At 38.9% G+C, this 17,968-nt stretch overlaps 1 protein-coding gene across 1 annotated transcript in view; it reads right to left on the bottom strand.

Moving 5' to 3' along the window:
- LOC104605304 (5'-methylthioadenosine/S-adenosylhomocysteine nucleosidase) overlaps window positions 1-17,968 on the bottom strand; it is a 31,467-nt gene that overhangs the window by 11,600 nt on the left and 1,899 nt on the right. The window contains exon 4 of the mRNA XM_010270029.3: window positions 12,095-12,201. Within this exon, the coding sequence (XP_010268331.1) occupies window positions 12,095-12,201 (107 nt within the window). The remainder of the gene's footprint in view (window positions 1-12,094; window positions 12,202-17,968) is intronic.

Genomic DNA, 17,968 nt, shown 5'->3' with positions numbered 1-17,968 from the left:
TCCCCTAAAGGAGTATCCCCAATCCACAAATCCTCCCAGAATTTGATTTTACTACTAGAATACAAATCATACCTGATAAGATTAAGGAATATAGGAAGGACATCATGAATGGCCTTCCAAGGAGCAACCAAGTTAGCCCTACGTAGACAACCAGCATCCCATCCGTTGCACGACATGCTATGAATGCTTGCAACCACTTTGTGCCATAATTTCTCATTTTCATTTGGAAACCTCTAGAGCCATTTGCCCAGCAAAGCCTGATTCTTAATTCTAACACTACCAATTCCCAAACCCCCTTCCTCTTTCAATTTACTCACCTTCTCCCATCTAACCAAATGATCCTTATTTTTTTTCCCCTGGCTCCCATAGAAAATCCCTTATGATTTTTTCAACTTTCCTTACTATCCTTTGTGGCATCCTAAACACTGACATATAGTACACTGGGAGATTTGCAAAAGTGGATTTAATTAGGGTTGTTCTCCTCCCCAATGAAATATAATTTCTTTTCCATGCCGCCAATCGTATCTCTATCCTTTCCACCACCGGAGACCAAAACTAGCAGATCTAGGATTATCTCCAAGGGGTAAACCCAAGTATTTCATTGGCCACTCACCTTTCTCACAACCTAGAGAACTTGCCAGAAATCTCACTTCATCTTCTTCAATGTTGACTCCAACCATTAAGCTCTTTGACCAACTAATCCTCAAATTAGACATCTTCTCAAGGAGATTCACAACCACCCTAAAATTTTCCACTCCCTCCCTACTTCCTCCATCACAGAAAATAAGAATATCATCTACAAATTGTAAATGAGTTACTAAAACATTGTCCCTCCCCACTGACCATTCCCTGAATAACTGCACCCCATTTGCTCTTGAAATCAATTTACTTAATGCTTCAGCAATCAGGGTAAAAAGAAAAGGAGAGAGGGGGTCACCACTGACCATTCCCATGAATTTCCAATCCATTTATTCCAACTTGATAGCCACTCCTTCCTCTTTGATCTTTTATGAGCCTCCACACAATCGTTTGCAATTAATATTTGGTCAATAATCTGTCTATCCTGCACAAAGGCCCCTTGAGCTTGAGAAACTAAATGGGAGATCACCTTTTTAATCCTCAAAGACAGCACCTTTGCAATCAATCACCTTGTAAATACTGGTGACCAAACTTATTGGTCTGAAATCCCCTGGTTGGTTGGCATTATTCTTTTTTGAGATCAGAGCTAAAAAAGTAGAATTCATTCCTGGACTTATCACCCCTCTTCTATAGAACTCATTAAACACCCTAACCAATTTAACTATAAAAGTCAGCTAGTCAAAGTTCAGCCAAATTTGTTTCAAACAGCATCAAGGGGCTGTTTGACAATAGCTGAAATTTCTGAACTGAATGACTTATTGCTTTTTAGTGGATATAATAATTAAATAGTAAAATATTTGAACTTATTCACTGAACGACAAAGCAATTAGCTTTTTAGTTCAGCCACATCAATTGTAATCAAACAACCCCTAAATGCATCACAACTCACAAGTACATCAGAAAGTATTACAAAAGGTAACAACATTATGGGAACTAACTGTTCTGAAGGGAACAGATCATATTATAAATTGTTTAATATTCATACATGTTACAGACATTCAGTTCAGAAAGCTACACACTCTAACCCAAATTTAGGGCCCTATTAACTTTCACATGTTTTTTTTTTCTGTTTGCCTTAATTTCCAGAATGCTGGGGTTTCTCTCAAGAAGGGAATGTTTCATCTTTTTGTAGAAAACCTACTTAGAACGCTTTCGAATCAAAATGTCTCATACAGCCCATCAATCTAAAAATCATCGTAAAGTTTCACTATTCCATCCTTGTGTTTGAGTTTTGAATTTTTTGCTTTTCCAATGTCCCATAGAAGATCTGCAATTTCCAGGACCTTTGTTAATCCTTTCTCTTAGTCCTAAATCATCCCTAAACCATTCTTAGCCATTGTTGTCAAAATCTTATGATTTACCAATTGATTCAAATTGTGAATACAAAGGATTTCAATTCAAATCTTATGTCTGAATCCTTTCTGCAAAAATATTAGTATTATTATTTCAATCATTCCTTTTTCTTTTTTGAGAAAAAGTTGACTTTCATTAAGCAAAGAGAGGGAAGGATTTACAACCAGATGTATTAAGCCATACACCCCACCTGAAAAGCCAAAAAAAAGGAAGTCCCTCCCAACCAATTTACAAAGGTAGAAAAGAATCAATATACAACGAATCCCTGCCCACCCTATATTTTGCTAGAGCATCTGCTGCACTATTCAGTTCTCTAGGGATCCACCTGTAATGGCAATTTACCCGGGACAAGAATTCCCTGAACTCATTGAGGAGGTGAGTGAATCTCCACGGACTATCCCTTAAATTCTTTATCCAACTGATAACAATCCTTGAATCTCCTTCCACCACCACCAAAGAGATGTTGAGAGATACCACAGTCCTCAGACCCTCCAGAAAGATTTGATCCTCAGCTTCAACTGCTTCATCCTCTCCAAGAGGACCACTGAAGGCCCAACCCAGCTCAACAGTGGACTTTAGAATTCTTCCCCCATACCTGCCTGACCCCTGTGACTTGACAGACTAACACAGCTGCCATCAAACTTAAGAATGTTTTCCAAAGGGGATCTTGGAGCCAGGTTAACAATGTTAGTAGCAGCCACTGAAGAAGTCAGTAGATGTATCTAAACTGCTTTTCCTCATTAAATCTTCCAAAGAAGAGTTTTTGAAGACAAAAACTCTTTTGTTACGCTCTTCACACTGCATGGATGACTGCCTTACCATAAAGGGAACCTCTTTTACCCATTTCCACCCTGCCCACTGATTAAGAAAATCAATCACTGTATATATATATATAGGGGGGGTGCAGTAGAAGCCGCTAGTAAAGAGGGTATCAAAGAAATATTGCCAAAGGCTACATTCTACCTCACAATTAATAAGAAGATAGTTACAGGATTCTCCATCCTTCAAACACATAACACAAGCATGAGGAGTGATATACAAATGCCCATTTTCTTCAAAATCCTGTTAAAAGTGTTGATACTACTAGGGGTGAGCATGGGGCGGTTCGGTTTGGTTCTAATGGCAGAACCTGGAACCTACCCTGTGAAGGTTGGTTCCTGGGTTGGTTCTGGCCTTGGTGGTTCTGGGGTTTGGTTCCAAGTCTACCCATGAAACCTGTACTTTCTTTACTCTCCCCCTTCACAAAAAAAAAAAAAAAAACATGTTCTTTAAAAACTTGATTTTTAATAAATATAATATATAGTTTAAAACTTATATTACCTTTACTGATTAAATTGGATAACTTAATATGTAGATTATCATTATATGGTTAAAAAGTTATAAATTAAATTTAAATCTTGTAAATATTACCTTTTACACTACTTATTGCACACATTCAAATATTAAAATGAAAACAAATGATCAAATCACTTAAGTAACTCAATCTCAATGGTCAAGTGTGACCATGGCCTTTGTAACCATGAATGCTTGGGTTCAATTCTTCACATCTCCAAAAGTATTCTGGGGTTTATTTCAAGGCAAGTTCGATTCCAAGGCAGGTTCCAACAAGGCTGGTTCGGGTAGGGTAAACCCCTAGACCCTGGAACCGGCCTGGGTGGGGGTCGGTTCCAAGAATTTGGAACCAGACCCTACCCTGTAACAGATTGGGTAGGGTCGTTTCAAGGCTGGTCCGAGGTCAGTTCCATTTGGTTCCGGGTAGAACCTACCCATTTGCTTACCCCTAGATACTATCACAAGAAGCCACCCACACAAAGAAACAGATTCTCAGAGGGGCTACTGAGAGCCGAATTTTCTTGTAGGGGGGAATGGGGTTAGTGGAACCTGCCACTAGCATACAAAAAAGGGAATTGATAGAAAACTAACCATTAGGGGAAGACCACCAGATTCTCCTATAATGGGAAAGAGGGGGAAGACAGAAGAGATAGAAGAAAGGAGAGAAGAAATGTCACAAGATTCAACAGTTAGGGCTTTACGGAAGTTGATTAAAGGAGAGGTTGTGCTTCCCTCTAGAGATGACCAAGGAGATGGTGGCCTCCTTATCCAAAGTAAACCTAAAGAGAGAAGGGGATAAGAAGAGCAAAGAGGTTGTTGTCTATTGAGAATGTGTTAGGCAAGGCCTTTTTGGTCTTTCTTGTCTTTGGGCACCCATTTGAGGGCCTCCTTGTATTTTTATTTTCTTTCTCAATATAAATATCATGTTTGAGGAAAGTAAACAATAACACTCTCCTCTCTTTGTTACTTTCTTCTTCTTGCTCTCTTCAACACTCAACAAAACCCTAGATATTGCAACTTTGTCCAAGCCAAAGGTTGAACCAGAATTTAATCTGGTTATCATTACCTGGACTAAAATGCAAATGGAAGGAAAAAAAACTCAAAGCAAGAGATAATACCTTTCAAAGGGCCAAGGGAGGAGGCTCTAGATAGAGCCTTGTTGCTATCCCACCTATTCCTATTACTTCCTTATTTTCTCTTAATCAATGAGGCCCACAGACAATCCTACTCCCAAGGGGAATCTCCACAACCATTTACCCAGAAAAGCTATGTTCCTCTCCTATAGGTGCCCCAACCCCAATCCCCTCCAATTTAGGTTTACACATCATCTTCCAATTCACCAAATGATCTCTCCTCTTGCCACCACCACCATCCCACAAAAAGTCTCTCTGCATCCTTTCAAGTTGATTTCTCACCCAGGCTGGGATCTTAAAAATCAAGAAAAAAAATAGGATGGAAAATTGGAGAGAGTTGTCTTAATAAGTGTGAGGGAAGGGGAAGACAGAGTAGAGGGGGAGAAGGACGAAGCCTCGGAGCACTAGGGAGAAAAAAATTGGCAATTAGTGTGTGGTTTCTTTGAGGACTTGCTCAAGAATGAAACAACAGGGGAAGCATTAGAAAAGATATCGGACAAACAGGAAAATGGTCGGATGAAAAGGTACTTAATTGGGGAACTCAAAGAGCAAGGAGGGGAACACTTAGTGGATTTAGTTGGGGAGTTGGATCTCTAGGTTAAAGAGTTGAAGGACATTAAAGTTTACTCCAAAAAACAAGGGGGAGAAGGATGCTCAAAGGAAGAGAAAGTTGACAGAGGTAGAAACTAGAAAGAATAAAATCTGATGTAGTAGAGGATCTAGAATTTAGTGCGAGGGGGGAAAGAAGGAAAGCCCAAAAGTAGGGGAAAAGGGTAAGGGGTGGTTTGGTATAAGTTGGCATGAAGATAGTGAGCTTGAATATTAGGAGGTTGGGCAGTGCTAGGAAGAGGTGATTAATAAAGGATCTACTTAGAAAAGAGAACCCTGATATAGTGATGCTTCAGGAAACAAAAGTTGTGGATATGGATAGAAGATGGGTGAGAAGTGTGTGGGGCTCTAGAGATATAGGATGGTCCTTTATTCCATCATGGGGTATTTCAAGGGGTGTAGTAACAATGTGGAGGACTGAGATGGTGGTGCCAATGGAAGAGCTAACAGGTCGGTTCTCACTTTCCCTAAAATTCAAGAATGTGGAAGATGGGTTTATTTGGGTGTTGATGAATATCTATGAACCCAATAGATATAGAGAAAGAGGAGAAATGTGGGAAGAGATTTTTTATATTAGGGGTTTAAGGGGAGATTTTAATGTCGTCAGATTCACTAGTGAGACGAATAATCCCAATCAGAGAGTCTTTACTAGCATGAGGAAGTTTAATGATTTCATAGAGGAGTGTGAGCTAAAGGAATTTCCTACCTCGCAAAGTTTGTTCACCTGGTCCAATTTAAAAATCCCCCATAGTTGCTCAAAGTTGGACAAATTTATTTTCACACTAGATTGGGAAGAGCATTGGAATGGTTTGGGGTCAAAAGCTTTACCGCGAGTTACTTCCCACCATTGCCCGATTAGTATTGGAACCAAAGACTTTTTGAGTGGCCCAAAACCTTTTAGGTTTGAGAACATGTGGCTTACATGCCCTAACTTTGTTTATAAGATAGAGGAATGGTGGGGAGCCAAAGTGCAAGGCGTAAAGTTCCATAGGAAGTTACAAAGGCTTAAATGTGAAATCAAAGAGTGGAACAGAGATCATTTTGGAAGAATAGAGGAGAGGAAACTAGTGGTAACTTCTCAAATTGAGCATTTGGATGCCAAGGAAAGTTAAGGTTCACTAAATGAGGAAGATAAGTCTTTGAGATGATCATTGAAAGAAGAATTGGAAGTAATTTTGTTGAGGGAAGAAATCAGTTGGAGGCAGAAATCAAGACACTTGTGGATCAAAGAGGGGGATGGGAATACTAAATTTTTCCATGCACTTGCTAACGGAAGAAGAAGAAAAAATTTTGTGGAGAAATTAGAAGTAAATGGAGAAACCCTAGTCAATCAAGAAGAGATTTCTAATTGTTTTGTGGCTCATTTCAAATCAATTTATAAAAGACAAGAGGGTGTGGGTGCTACTTCGGAAGGACTAGATTGGCCAAGGCTGAATCCGGTTTTGGCAAGAGTGTTGGAAAGGGATTTTGAATTAGGGGAGATAAGAGGAGCTGTATTTTCAATGGATAGATCTAAAGCTCCAAAACCGGATGGTTTTAGTATGGCTTTTTATCAAGATTGTTGGGAGATAATTAAAGCGGACCTTTGGGCAGTCTTTGAGGAGTTTGCTAGGGAACATTTTATTAGTCCGAGAATAAATTCAACTTTCCTAGCCTTGATCACAAAGAAGGGAGGCACCAATCAACCGAGAGATTTCAGACCAATTAGCTTGGTAGCAAGCATATATAAAATCTTGGCCAAAGTGTTGTCTTTAAGATTAAAGCTAGTCCTTCTTGATTTGATAAGCCATTCCCAAGGGGTGTTCATTAAAGGTAGACAGATCACTGATCAAATTTTGATAGCTAATGAATGTGTGGAGGATTTAAAAAAAGAAAAAAAGAAAAAAGAAAGGCTTTGTGTGTAAATTGGACTTGGAGAAAGCTTATGATATGGTTGATTGGTCCTTCCTCTTGGACACTTTGAAAAATTTTGGGTTTGGAGAGAGATGATGTGGATGGATAAAAGGGTGTCTGAAGACTTGTCATTATTCAGTCCTAGTTAATGGAGTGGTCAGAGACTTTCCCCATAAAAGCATCAAAGGCTTCTCTGATCATCATGAAAGAGGTAGAGTCGCAAAGAGAGGGGACAACCTTGCCTAACTCCTCTTGAAGCTTTGAAGAAGCCATGGGAGGAGCCATTGATAAGAACAGAAAACCCAACTGGTTGTACACAACCTTGTATCCATCCAATCCACCTATCACTAAAACCATTCTTTTTTTTATAGATGTCATTAAAACCTTTCAGCTTCAAAATATTCCACAAACACCCCCAATCCACCCTATCATAAGACTTTTCAAGGTTGAGCTTGCAAACCGCAGCTCCATGACCACTCTTTATTTGCATTTCATCCACTTCATTGGCTACGAGGACATTGTCAACTATCTGTCTCCCTCTTATGAAGGTGCTTTGGGTATTTGCCACCACCTCACAAACTACTTTCTTGAGATGGTAATCTAACACTTTTGCCTATTATTTTATAGATTCCCCAGGAGATTGATAGGTTTGTACTGTAGTCTTTAGTACCCAAAGTCCCCTATTTCTTAGGAATGAGCTTAATGAAAGTAGCATTATTTCTCATATTTACCTCAGTTAACATGTATAAATCATCAAATGCCTCTAGTAAATCAACTTTGATAAAATCCCAACATTCGTGGTAGAAACCCAAAGAGAATCCATCGAGTCCAGGGGCTTTTTCCTCACTCAAAGAAAACACTGCTTCTTTAACCTCATCTTCAGTAGACCTCCTTTCCAAACATGTCTTAAGATTTTCTAAGAGGGTCTGACCTGTCCACTCCCTCAAATAGGGTTTCCAAATTCTCTCGATCAAATAAAGTTTCTCAAGGAAATCAATTATCTCACTCTTGTAATCATGTGATATTTTTATGTTTTAATAAAATTTCTATCATTCATAAACAAAATCAATTATGTCTTTCCTTATTTGCCCAAGGCCTTCTACCTCTTGGCCATTCACCAAAATCTTCATGACGGAATTAATTGTTCTCCTTTGTTTTTTTTATCAACTAATTATTCTCCTTCATTGGCATATTTATGGAAAAAATATTATTATTAATCCACTGGACCCTAGACCTCTGCGACTAATAGATCTCCTAACGACGGATTAGCATTTCCCAATCAGCCCTTAATTTCTTTCTTTCTTCCAACTCTTCTCTGGTCAACTACCAAGAAATCTCTTTTAAATCCACTTTGGAGATACCTTCAAGAACTTTATTTTTTTTCTTCTCCAAAAGATTTGAACTTTTGCTTACTCAACTCCTTCAATTTCCTTTTAACAAATTGAAGCTTCTTAGAAAATTTGTAACCTACCCATCCCTCTATTGAGTATTCCACCCACCAATTTGCGACCCTTTTTTCTTGAAATCAGGGTGGACCCATTGCCTCTCAAATCTGAAGGAAGCTTTAAACAACTGCACTCTATCAGTGTCCAAGACAAGCGGCCAGTGATCAGAAGTACAGCAAGGAACTGTTTCTTGAGATGCCTTTTGGGAAATGCTCCTCCTAGTTCTTTACTTTGTTATTCCTTTATTTCTTTTAGGGAAAATTACAGAAAGGGCCTCTCATACTTTTAGAAATCAACACTCAGTCATTTACCAAAATGCCCATTCATGGTTTGAGTAATTGAGAGAAAAAATTGCAAAATGACAGAAATGGACATAGTTAATGTGCGAATTGTTGTATTGCTTCAACGTTCTGTTCATTCAACTCTGAGAAAGAAAATGGGAAAGAAAGGGTTAGGATCAAGGGTTTAAAGACTCATTTAAGGAGATGGCATAACAATCTCATAAAGCATGCAAAGGGTAGTTTTGGGATTTTCAAATGTTTCAAGGTGCACATGGCATCACAAGCTCCAGATAAATGATGGAACACTAACAGATGGACCTGAGTGTTAATTTCTGAAAGTACTAGGTACCTCATTGTCACAAGTGAAAGTTGAGGCCCTTAAGTGTCACTACCCTCTAAGTACAGGATACTTCTCTGTAATTTTCCCTTTCTTTTAATGTTTTAAAGGGGCTCTTGTTTTAAAACCCTTAATAGAATATGATTATTTAGGTTATTTGAGACCTATTCAGAAGCCTTTTCAAGTCAAACTTGATTATATCATTTTACACTTCTATTGAACAAATCAATTTAATTCAACAATCTTTACAAAGGGGGGTAAAGTCACACTAATCAAAAGTGTTTTGTCTGCTCTTCCTGTTTATTATTTGCCTTATTCCCAATCCCAGCAAGAACTGCTGCTATTTTGGAAAACAAGTTCTGAATTTTTTTATGGAAGGAGTGGAAAGAGGAAGCAAAATGTCACATGGTAAATTGGAAGGCAATTTGCAAACCCAAAGTAAAAGGGGATCTAGGGATCAAATCTTTAAAGGAGGTCAATATTGCGCTTTTAGGGAAGTGGTTGTGGAGGTTTAATGAGCAACCGGATAGCCTGTGGAGAAGGTTAAAGGTTGCCAAGTATGGTTCAAGTAACAGGGATTGAGAGACAGAAGATGTTAGATCATCCTATGGGTGCTCAATTTGGAGGGCGATTCAGAAAATTAATCCTTGGTTCATGAAGGGTGTGAAATATGATTTTTTTTGGTAATAAATAAAAAAGAAGAAAAAGAAATTTTTTATAAAAAAAAAAAGAAGGGTGTGAAATATGATGCTAGGAATGGTCAAAGGCTTCTTTTGTGGAAAGATCACTGGTGCAGGGATGGCCCATTACAGTTTTTATATCCTGACCTTTTTGAGATTGCTGTGAACAAGAATGCAATAGTAGCTGATTGTTTGGAGAGGCAGAATCAAAGTGGTGTTTGGAATCCTCAATTCTGGAGGAACCTAAACGACTGGGAGGTGACTTCTTTGATCAGTTTACTACAGATATTGTATGACTCAAGGACAACCGGTGTGAGGGAAGACAAAAGGAAGTGGATTTGAGAAATCAGGAAAATTTTCCGTTAAACCCTCCTTTAACAGCTTAATAAGGGAGGACACCCTTTCTTCCCAAGCGATAGAATTTGGGTCAGAAATGTACCATCCAAACTGGCTTTTTTGTCTGGTCAACAGTTCTGGATAAGATTTTGACTAGAGATAGTCTAGTCAAAAGAGGTATAAAGGTGGTGGAAATGGACTTCTCCATGTGTATTGGATTTGTGGCAACTGCTAATCATATGTTGCTACGTTGTGATTTCTTTACTGGATATGGGTAAGATTGTTGCAGTTGTTCAGAGTGAAAATGAGCTTCCCAGATGATGTGAAGGGATTTTTAGGAGCTTCATATGTAAGGGGGTTAAGCAAAGATGGAAGGGTAGCTTGGAGCATCCTTCCCACAGCAGTTTTCTGGGCAGTATGGTGTGAAAGAAATAACAGAATTTTTTAAGGGTATCACGAACAAAAGAAGATTTTCTTTTTGTAAATCACTCTCTATTCAGAAATAGACACACAAGTTCTTTTTTATCAAGATTTTCTTTTTGTAAGAAATATATAGTTGTTAAGGCAACACCCTAAATACAACATCTCCACCAGAAAAACAGAAAACAAAAACATGCACAACAGGATCATTTGTACTGTCCCCAACAATCTTCATTCCTGACTTGAGCAAACTCAGATACACCAAATCCGGACTGAAACTGAAATGCCAAACCTGCCACCATTCTATCCAGAAATTGGAGCCCCATATCTCATTTTCAGTCCTAAATCAATATTTTCAAGTTTGTTTTTCAAATTTACCTCTTGCAGTAACTTCACATTTGGGTCTGTTTTCTTCCCTGGTACAAAGCCAATCACCACCCTCTTAAGCTCATCCTTGGATCACATGTACATTTCCATGAGAGATTTGGGGTAAAAATATTTCTCCTATGGTACCTTCATGCAAAAATGCATGACGAAAGGTTACTGAAAAAAATGCATGGTACAATCTAAAAATCTGATGTCGTAGTTGAATAGTTGTAAAGCATTGAAAATCTGAATAGGGGTGTCCATGAAAAACCGAAAAACCGAACCAAACCAAAAAAAACAAACCGCAAAATGCGGTTAACCGAACTGATCGATTCGGTTTCAGTTCGGGATTTTTGAAAAACCGAAGGACCGGTTCGGTTTTCGGTTAACCTACAAAAAACCGACGGTTAACCGAACCGACCGTATTTTTATGTATATTTTATATATATTTTTAATATATGTCACATATTTTCTATGTATTACATATAAATATATATTCATTATATATAAAAATATATACTTATATTATATTTATAATGATCTATTTATAAATATATTATATATATTTCAAATATTTATAATATATTATATATCATTTATATATATAATATAATATTACATATATTTGTATAATATATATTATAAATATAAAAAACCAAAAAACCGAACCGGTCAAAAACTGAAACCGACGGACTGGTTAACCGGTGGTACCGGTTCGGTTTCGGTTTGGAGAATTGGAAAAACCAGTACCACCGGTTCGGTTTACAAAAAAGTGCCATGGTTCGGTTAACCGAACCGTGGACACCCCTAATTATGATTTGCACTCCTATCTGATGCAAAATTTGTACTTTTGTCTCATTAGCACTGATTTGCAGCACATTGCAAAATTTGCACCACCTTCCTCCTCCCTCAATTCCCTCTCATATAAAGTGGGGACTACATTATCTTGCTTCCTACATCACTCCCAAACAAATAACTTTACTCCAACCTCCATTCTCTTTCATATAAGGTGGGACCACAAAATTTTACCTTTTAATTTATTTCTCACTAACAAATAAGGCAAAGCCAAATCTGAAGTAAAAGTAACCAGATTTTACACAGCCCATTTGCACTCCCATGCATTTACACAAATGCAAATGAAATTTGCAGTGCAAAAACTGAGCCTAAATAACAAAAACAGCATACAAACCAATAGTCACCATATAAAGATTTGAGAAATTATTACTACACATCAGAATGAAACAGGAATTTAAAGGTTCTTCAAACACACCTTAAAACCACCAGCAGTGCCTGCATTTATGATAAGGTCAGGCTTTAATGCTTGGATGGAAGCATATGTTACAAGAGATGCAGAAATTGTGCCCACACTATCAACCCCTGGGAGAAGCAAATTTCAAGGACTAGTCAAAATCAATTGATAACAGGATAACAATGGAGGTCATAGTTATAATGACAGGTAGAAGAATTTTGTGAGAAGAAGTGAAATCAAGAATTTTGTGAGAAGAAGTATTCAGTGTAGAAAGTAAAAGGAAAAGGTAATTATGTTGTATGACAACTGTTCATTCCATTTTAATCTCATTCACAACTTAAAATGCAGAGCACAAATGCCTACTAACACATCATATATGCTAGGCTTGCAATATATAATGGAAAATAAACATTAAACACAATGCTTTTCCATGGGTAATCTACTATCAAAACCATGCTATGCTGCTCATGAATATTAACTTTTAAAAAGAGGTCTTATGGGAAAAGTTGAAATATACAGAAACAAAAGATGATGAACTCAAAAAAGAAAAAAGTTTACTTAATCTAAAATGCATACATTCTCTATCTAATAGAGCTGAAAGCATCTTCTAATTTTATTGCACATATAAGAATTTTAAAGCATTATTATTGCCACTCAACTATGCTTTTATGATACAAAAAGTTTTTATAATGGTCAATGCACCATTATATTTAACACATAATATAATATAAGAAATGAAAAGATAAACCAATGCTAATTTTCACATGGATCGATAAGTTAATAACAATCCTAGAGGAAGTTTATGTCTGTAAGGATGATACTTTTTGCTTGTAATTTCTGGAGCTGAAGAAGATATATATATATATATGTTTGTAACTCTGTATCAAGGAAACCTCCCCCTCCTTTTGATTCTTATAATATAATATAATTTTACCTTTCAAAAAAGAAAATTTTAGAGAAAGTGTATCTCCTGCTTCAAATGCAACAGAAGTGGCACATTATTTACAAAGTTGAAAAAATAATTAAATAATTAAATGCATGTTCATGGATATTGTAATCTTAGGAGCTGTACTCGAAGTAGTAAAGGAGAGAAGAGAAACTCTGAAATACAGTGAATGTCGAACTGAACTGCTCAATCGACAGTACTATTATTTATATTATGATGTAGTACAATGATACAGGAAGTTACTGGAATGCCCCTGATTAGTGATGGGACACCCAGACAACTTAAAACATTAAACAGGATTAGGCCCATTAACATAGGCCCAGTACAGGACAACTGAAACTTAAGTATAGGCTAATAAGAACTCTTATCAGCCGAATACTCATACATACAAAGACTTTAATCCAACACTCCCCCTCAAGCTAAGCATGGATATCAATCATGTTTAGCTTGCCAAGCATGTCCCTAAACTTTGCTGCTGCCAGCCCTTTAGTCAATACATTTGCAATTTGCATCTCAGATGGTGTATAAGGCACACTGAGTTCACCCGAGACAAATCTTTCTCTAACAAAGTGCCGATCAATCTCGATATGTTTTGTCCTGTCATGTTGCACGGGATTGTTGGCAATGTTGATGGCAGCTTTATTGTCACAATACAGCCTGAGAGGACCTTCAGCCTTAATGCCAAGTTCATTAAGAAGAGTTCTGAGCCATAAGAGTTCAACAACCTCGTGAGCCATAGCTCGATATTCTGCTTCTGCACTTGATCTAGCCACTACATTCTGCTTCTTACTACGCCATGTGACCAGGTTTCCTCCCACAAATGTACAGTAACCCGAGGTTGACTTCCTATCTCCAACAGACCCAGCCCAATCTACATCAGTGTAGGCTTCAATTTCAATTCTATTGTTTTTCCTGAAGAGAATTCCCTTCCCTGGGCAAGTCTTCAAGTACCTGAGAATCCTTTCAACTGCTTTCATATGAGGGATCTTTGGAGAGTGCATAAATTGACTGACAACATGCACAGCATAAGCAATATCTGGCCGAGTGAGGGATAAGTATATCAGCTTCCCTACCAATTTTTGGTATCTCTCTCTATCACAGTAGTCCTCCCCTACTGATTCCTGCAAGCCATGATTCTGTTCTATTAGAGTATCTGCTGATCTGCACCCCATCATGCTTGTTTCCTCTAGGAGGTCAAGAACATACTTCCGCTAACATATGTAGATTCCCTCTCTTGACCTGGCAACTTCAATCTCAAGAAAATATCTCAAATGACCCAAGTCTTTGATCTCAAATTCCGAAGCTAGAAACTCCTTCAATCTTTTTATCTCTTCCAAGTCATTCCCGGTAATTACCATATCATCCACATAAACAATGAGTGCAATAAGTTTGCTATCTTGTCTCCTTATGAACAAGGTATGGTCTACACCACTCTGAGTGTACCCCGCTTTCTTCTTGGCCCCACAAAGCCTCTCAAACCATGCACGGGGAGATTGTTTCAACCCATATAATGCTTTCCTCAGCTTGCACACCTTTCTACCAAAATCATAGCCTGGTGGAGGTTCCATAAATACCTCTTCGTGAAGGTAACCATTTAAGAAGGCATTCTTCACATCCAGCTGATGAAGTTCCCATGAAAAATTTGTTGCTAGTGACAAAAGAACCCGAATTGTGTTGAGCTTTGCTACTAGGGCAAAGGTTTCTTTGTAGTCAATCCCTTCTTTTTGAGTAAACCCCTTTGCTACAAGTCTGGCCTTGTACCTTTCAATAGACCCATCCTCCCTGTGCTTTATAGTGAACACCCACTTGCACCCAACAGTGCTCTTCCCCTCTGGCAAATCCACTAATTCCCAAGTTTTTGCTTTCATTAGGGCTTTCATTTCTTCATTCATAACTTCTTTCCACCTTGGATCAGACACAGCCTCTGAGTACCTAGAAGGAACACGCACAGAGGAAAGAGCAGACACAAAGGAGTGATAGGCAGGAGATAAATGTGAGTAAGAAACAAAATCAAGAATGGGGTGCCGGGTGGTACAAGAGCGAATAGGCTTACGGAGAGCAATAAGAAGATCCAAATCAGAAGTATGTGAGTTAGAATTACCTTGGATTGTAGAGACAGATTGATCCTAGTCCAACTGGTTGCTGTCATGAGATTGAGGGCCCCTTTTTCTTCTGTTGTATGTAAGTATCTCTTTTTGTTGCCTACTAGAGCCTTCAGGAACATCTGCAGCATCAGGAGAGGTAACCAGCACAATGGGAGCATCATTGGGTTGACCTGGAATGCCACAACAAGGAGTAGGAGGAGAGGATGGAAGACCCGAGGTAGATAGGGGAACAAAAAAGAAGGGAGAATGAGAATCCTCTTCCATCCCACTAATCTCCCCCTGAAGAGGATTCTGAGAAGACTGAAAATAGGGTTGAGACTCAAAGAAGACCACATCTTTGGTGACATACTTTCTCTTGGAGACAGGGTCATAACACTTGTAACCCTTTTGTGTAGGAAAGTACCCCAGGAATATTCCCTTTGTAGCCTTAGAATCCAGCTTGGTCTTCTTTGGATCCTTCACATGTATGAAACATATACAGCCAAAGACCCGAGGAGGAAGGGAAAAATGTGGAAGAGTGAGACACAAAACAGAGAAAGGGGTTTTCATACCCAACACCTTAGATGGCATCCGATTTATCAGATATGATGCAATAAAAACCGCTTGAGACCAGTATTGCTTGGGAACTTTGTGCTGGAATAGTAAGGCTCGAGTTGTCTCCAATAGATGTCTATTCTTGCGCTCAACAACCCCATTCTGCTGAGGGGTATAAGCACAGGATGACTGATGTAGTATGCCAGCATCTTCCATGAATAAGTTCAAGGATTTTTCAAAGTATTCAGCAGCATTGTCTAACCTGAATTGCTTAATCTTCTTATTAAACTGAGTTTCAATTATCTTACAAAATGCCATAGTTATCCGTGGTACTTCATCCCATCCTTTTAACAGGTAAATCCATGTGCATCAAGAGTAGTGGTCAATAAAACTGATAAAATACCGGAAGCCATCAAAAGAAACAATGGGTGAAGGGCCCTAGACATCAGAATGAACCAAATCAAAAGGAGCACAGATTTCATTACTGGAAATTGGATACACAGTTCTACATTGTTTTGACACTTGACATACTTCACAGGTTAAACTCTGACTTGAAATGCCCTTAAACAGTACGGAAAACAACATTTCTAATGAAGAGAAAGACACATGACCTAGCCTAGCATGCCAAAGATGCAACTTAGCTTTTGACTCCACATTCTTCGGACTACTACCAGCAGATGCTTGTAAGGCTGAACCGATGTCTGCATCAAGATAGTAGAGTCCTCCATACTCATGACCACACCCAATCGTTCTCCTTATCAATCTGTCCTGGAAGACACAATGAGTAGGAAAAAAGGTTATACTACAGTTCAAATTTTTGGTAAGTTCTGAAATAGACAAAAGATTTGAGGTGAGACTGGAAACATGTAAAACTGATTTAAGAGAGAGGTCCCTGCTTAGGTCAACCATTCCCTTTCCAGAGATAGTGGAGAAAGACCCGTCAGCAACTCTCATCTTATCCTGACCAGACAACAAATGATATGAAGAGAATAGGGAAGACATATGTGTCATGTGGTCAGTTGCACCGAAATCAATAACCCAAGAAGTAGAGTCAATAGATCCAGTGGCACTGAAGGCAGAGGTTGTACCTGATCTGGCAAGAGATGTAGAAGCAAAAGAATTATTCCTTAGACGGGCTAATGCCCTGCTAAGGTCCTCTACCTCACTAGCAGTGAAGCCCAAAGCACCAGTTCTAGAGGAATCAACAACCTGTTCCATAGGAGAAGAAGACTCTGTTGGAGTATTCTGTGAGTTGTCACCATTGTTGCTGGTGACAAGGTTCCCACTTGTCGCAGGCTTGTTATCCCTAGAAGAAACTTCTCTGGATATTGGAGACATCTTGATTGTAGCCGCTGTGAATGTGACACTGATTAAGACTAGCCGAAGCAGTTCTAAAGGTTCTGAACCAGTTCTGGAGCAGGTTCTGATTAGCCAAAATGATCACAGCAGGTTCTGAAGCAGTTCTAAAGTAGGTTCTGATTTGCCGAATTGATTACAACAGGTTCTGACAGCACTCGACACAGTTTCAAACTTGCCGAGACTGTCACAGTTCTGAAGCAGTTCAGTTACAGCAACAAGCAAGGAGTTCTGGGCTGGTAACCGACCTAAAACTAAGGGTTCTCAACTGTTGTGCTATGCAGACTCCACTTGAACTTCGAGTACTGCAACTGTAAGGAGAGTGTCCCTCCTTCCGGCCAATACTAGGACTGCTGACATCAGTCCTCAACTAGGGTTCACAGTGCTGGACAATCTGAAGCTGGCAACTCCCTAGGTAATCTTCACTTGAGATGAAGCAGTTCGGGTACAGTAGCAAGTAAAAGTTTGAGGCAGCAACTGTGCAGTGTAAGTCTTTACCACTATGCTGTGCAGGGCTAAAGTAAGGCTAGTAACCGACCTGAAATAGGGCTATTTACCACTATTCTGTAAGAGTCTTGCTGGAGCACCGAAGCTGCAACTGTAGAAGAGGCTCTCCCCCTTTTGGCTAGTGCTACGACTGCTGAAATCAGTCCTCAACTAGGTTTGTCCTATACAGACCTCTCTTAGTAGCCAAATAGCTACTACTTACTGGAAACAACCTAGTAGGGCATCTACTTCTGGGTCTTACTTCCCTTGAGTCCTACAACCAAGAGAAACCCTAGGTTCGAACTTGCTTTACTCTCTTACACCCCTAGGTCTTTACTGCAGCAACCCAGAAAAGTAAGAGAGAAGATGAAAAGACAGTAAGAGAAGAGAGTGCGTCTGCTAAAACCCTAGGTTCGAACTTGCTCTGATACCATGTAATCTTAGGAGTTCTACTCGAAGTAGTAAAGG

Source organism: Nelumbo nucifera, chromosome 5, assembly GCF_055504915.1.
Source record: "Nelumbo nucifera cultivar China Antique chromosome 5, China Antique-T2T, whole genome shotgun sequence".
NCBI classification, from domain to species: Eukaryota; Viridiplantae; Streptophyta; class Magnoliopsida; order Proteales; family Nelumbonaceae; genus Nelumbo; species Nelumbo nucifera.
This window is presented reverse-complemented; position numbering and strand designations above follow the sequence as displayed.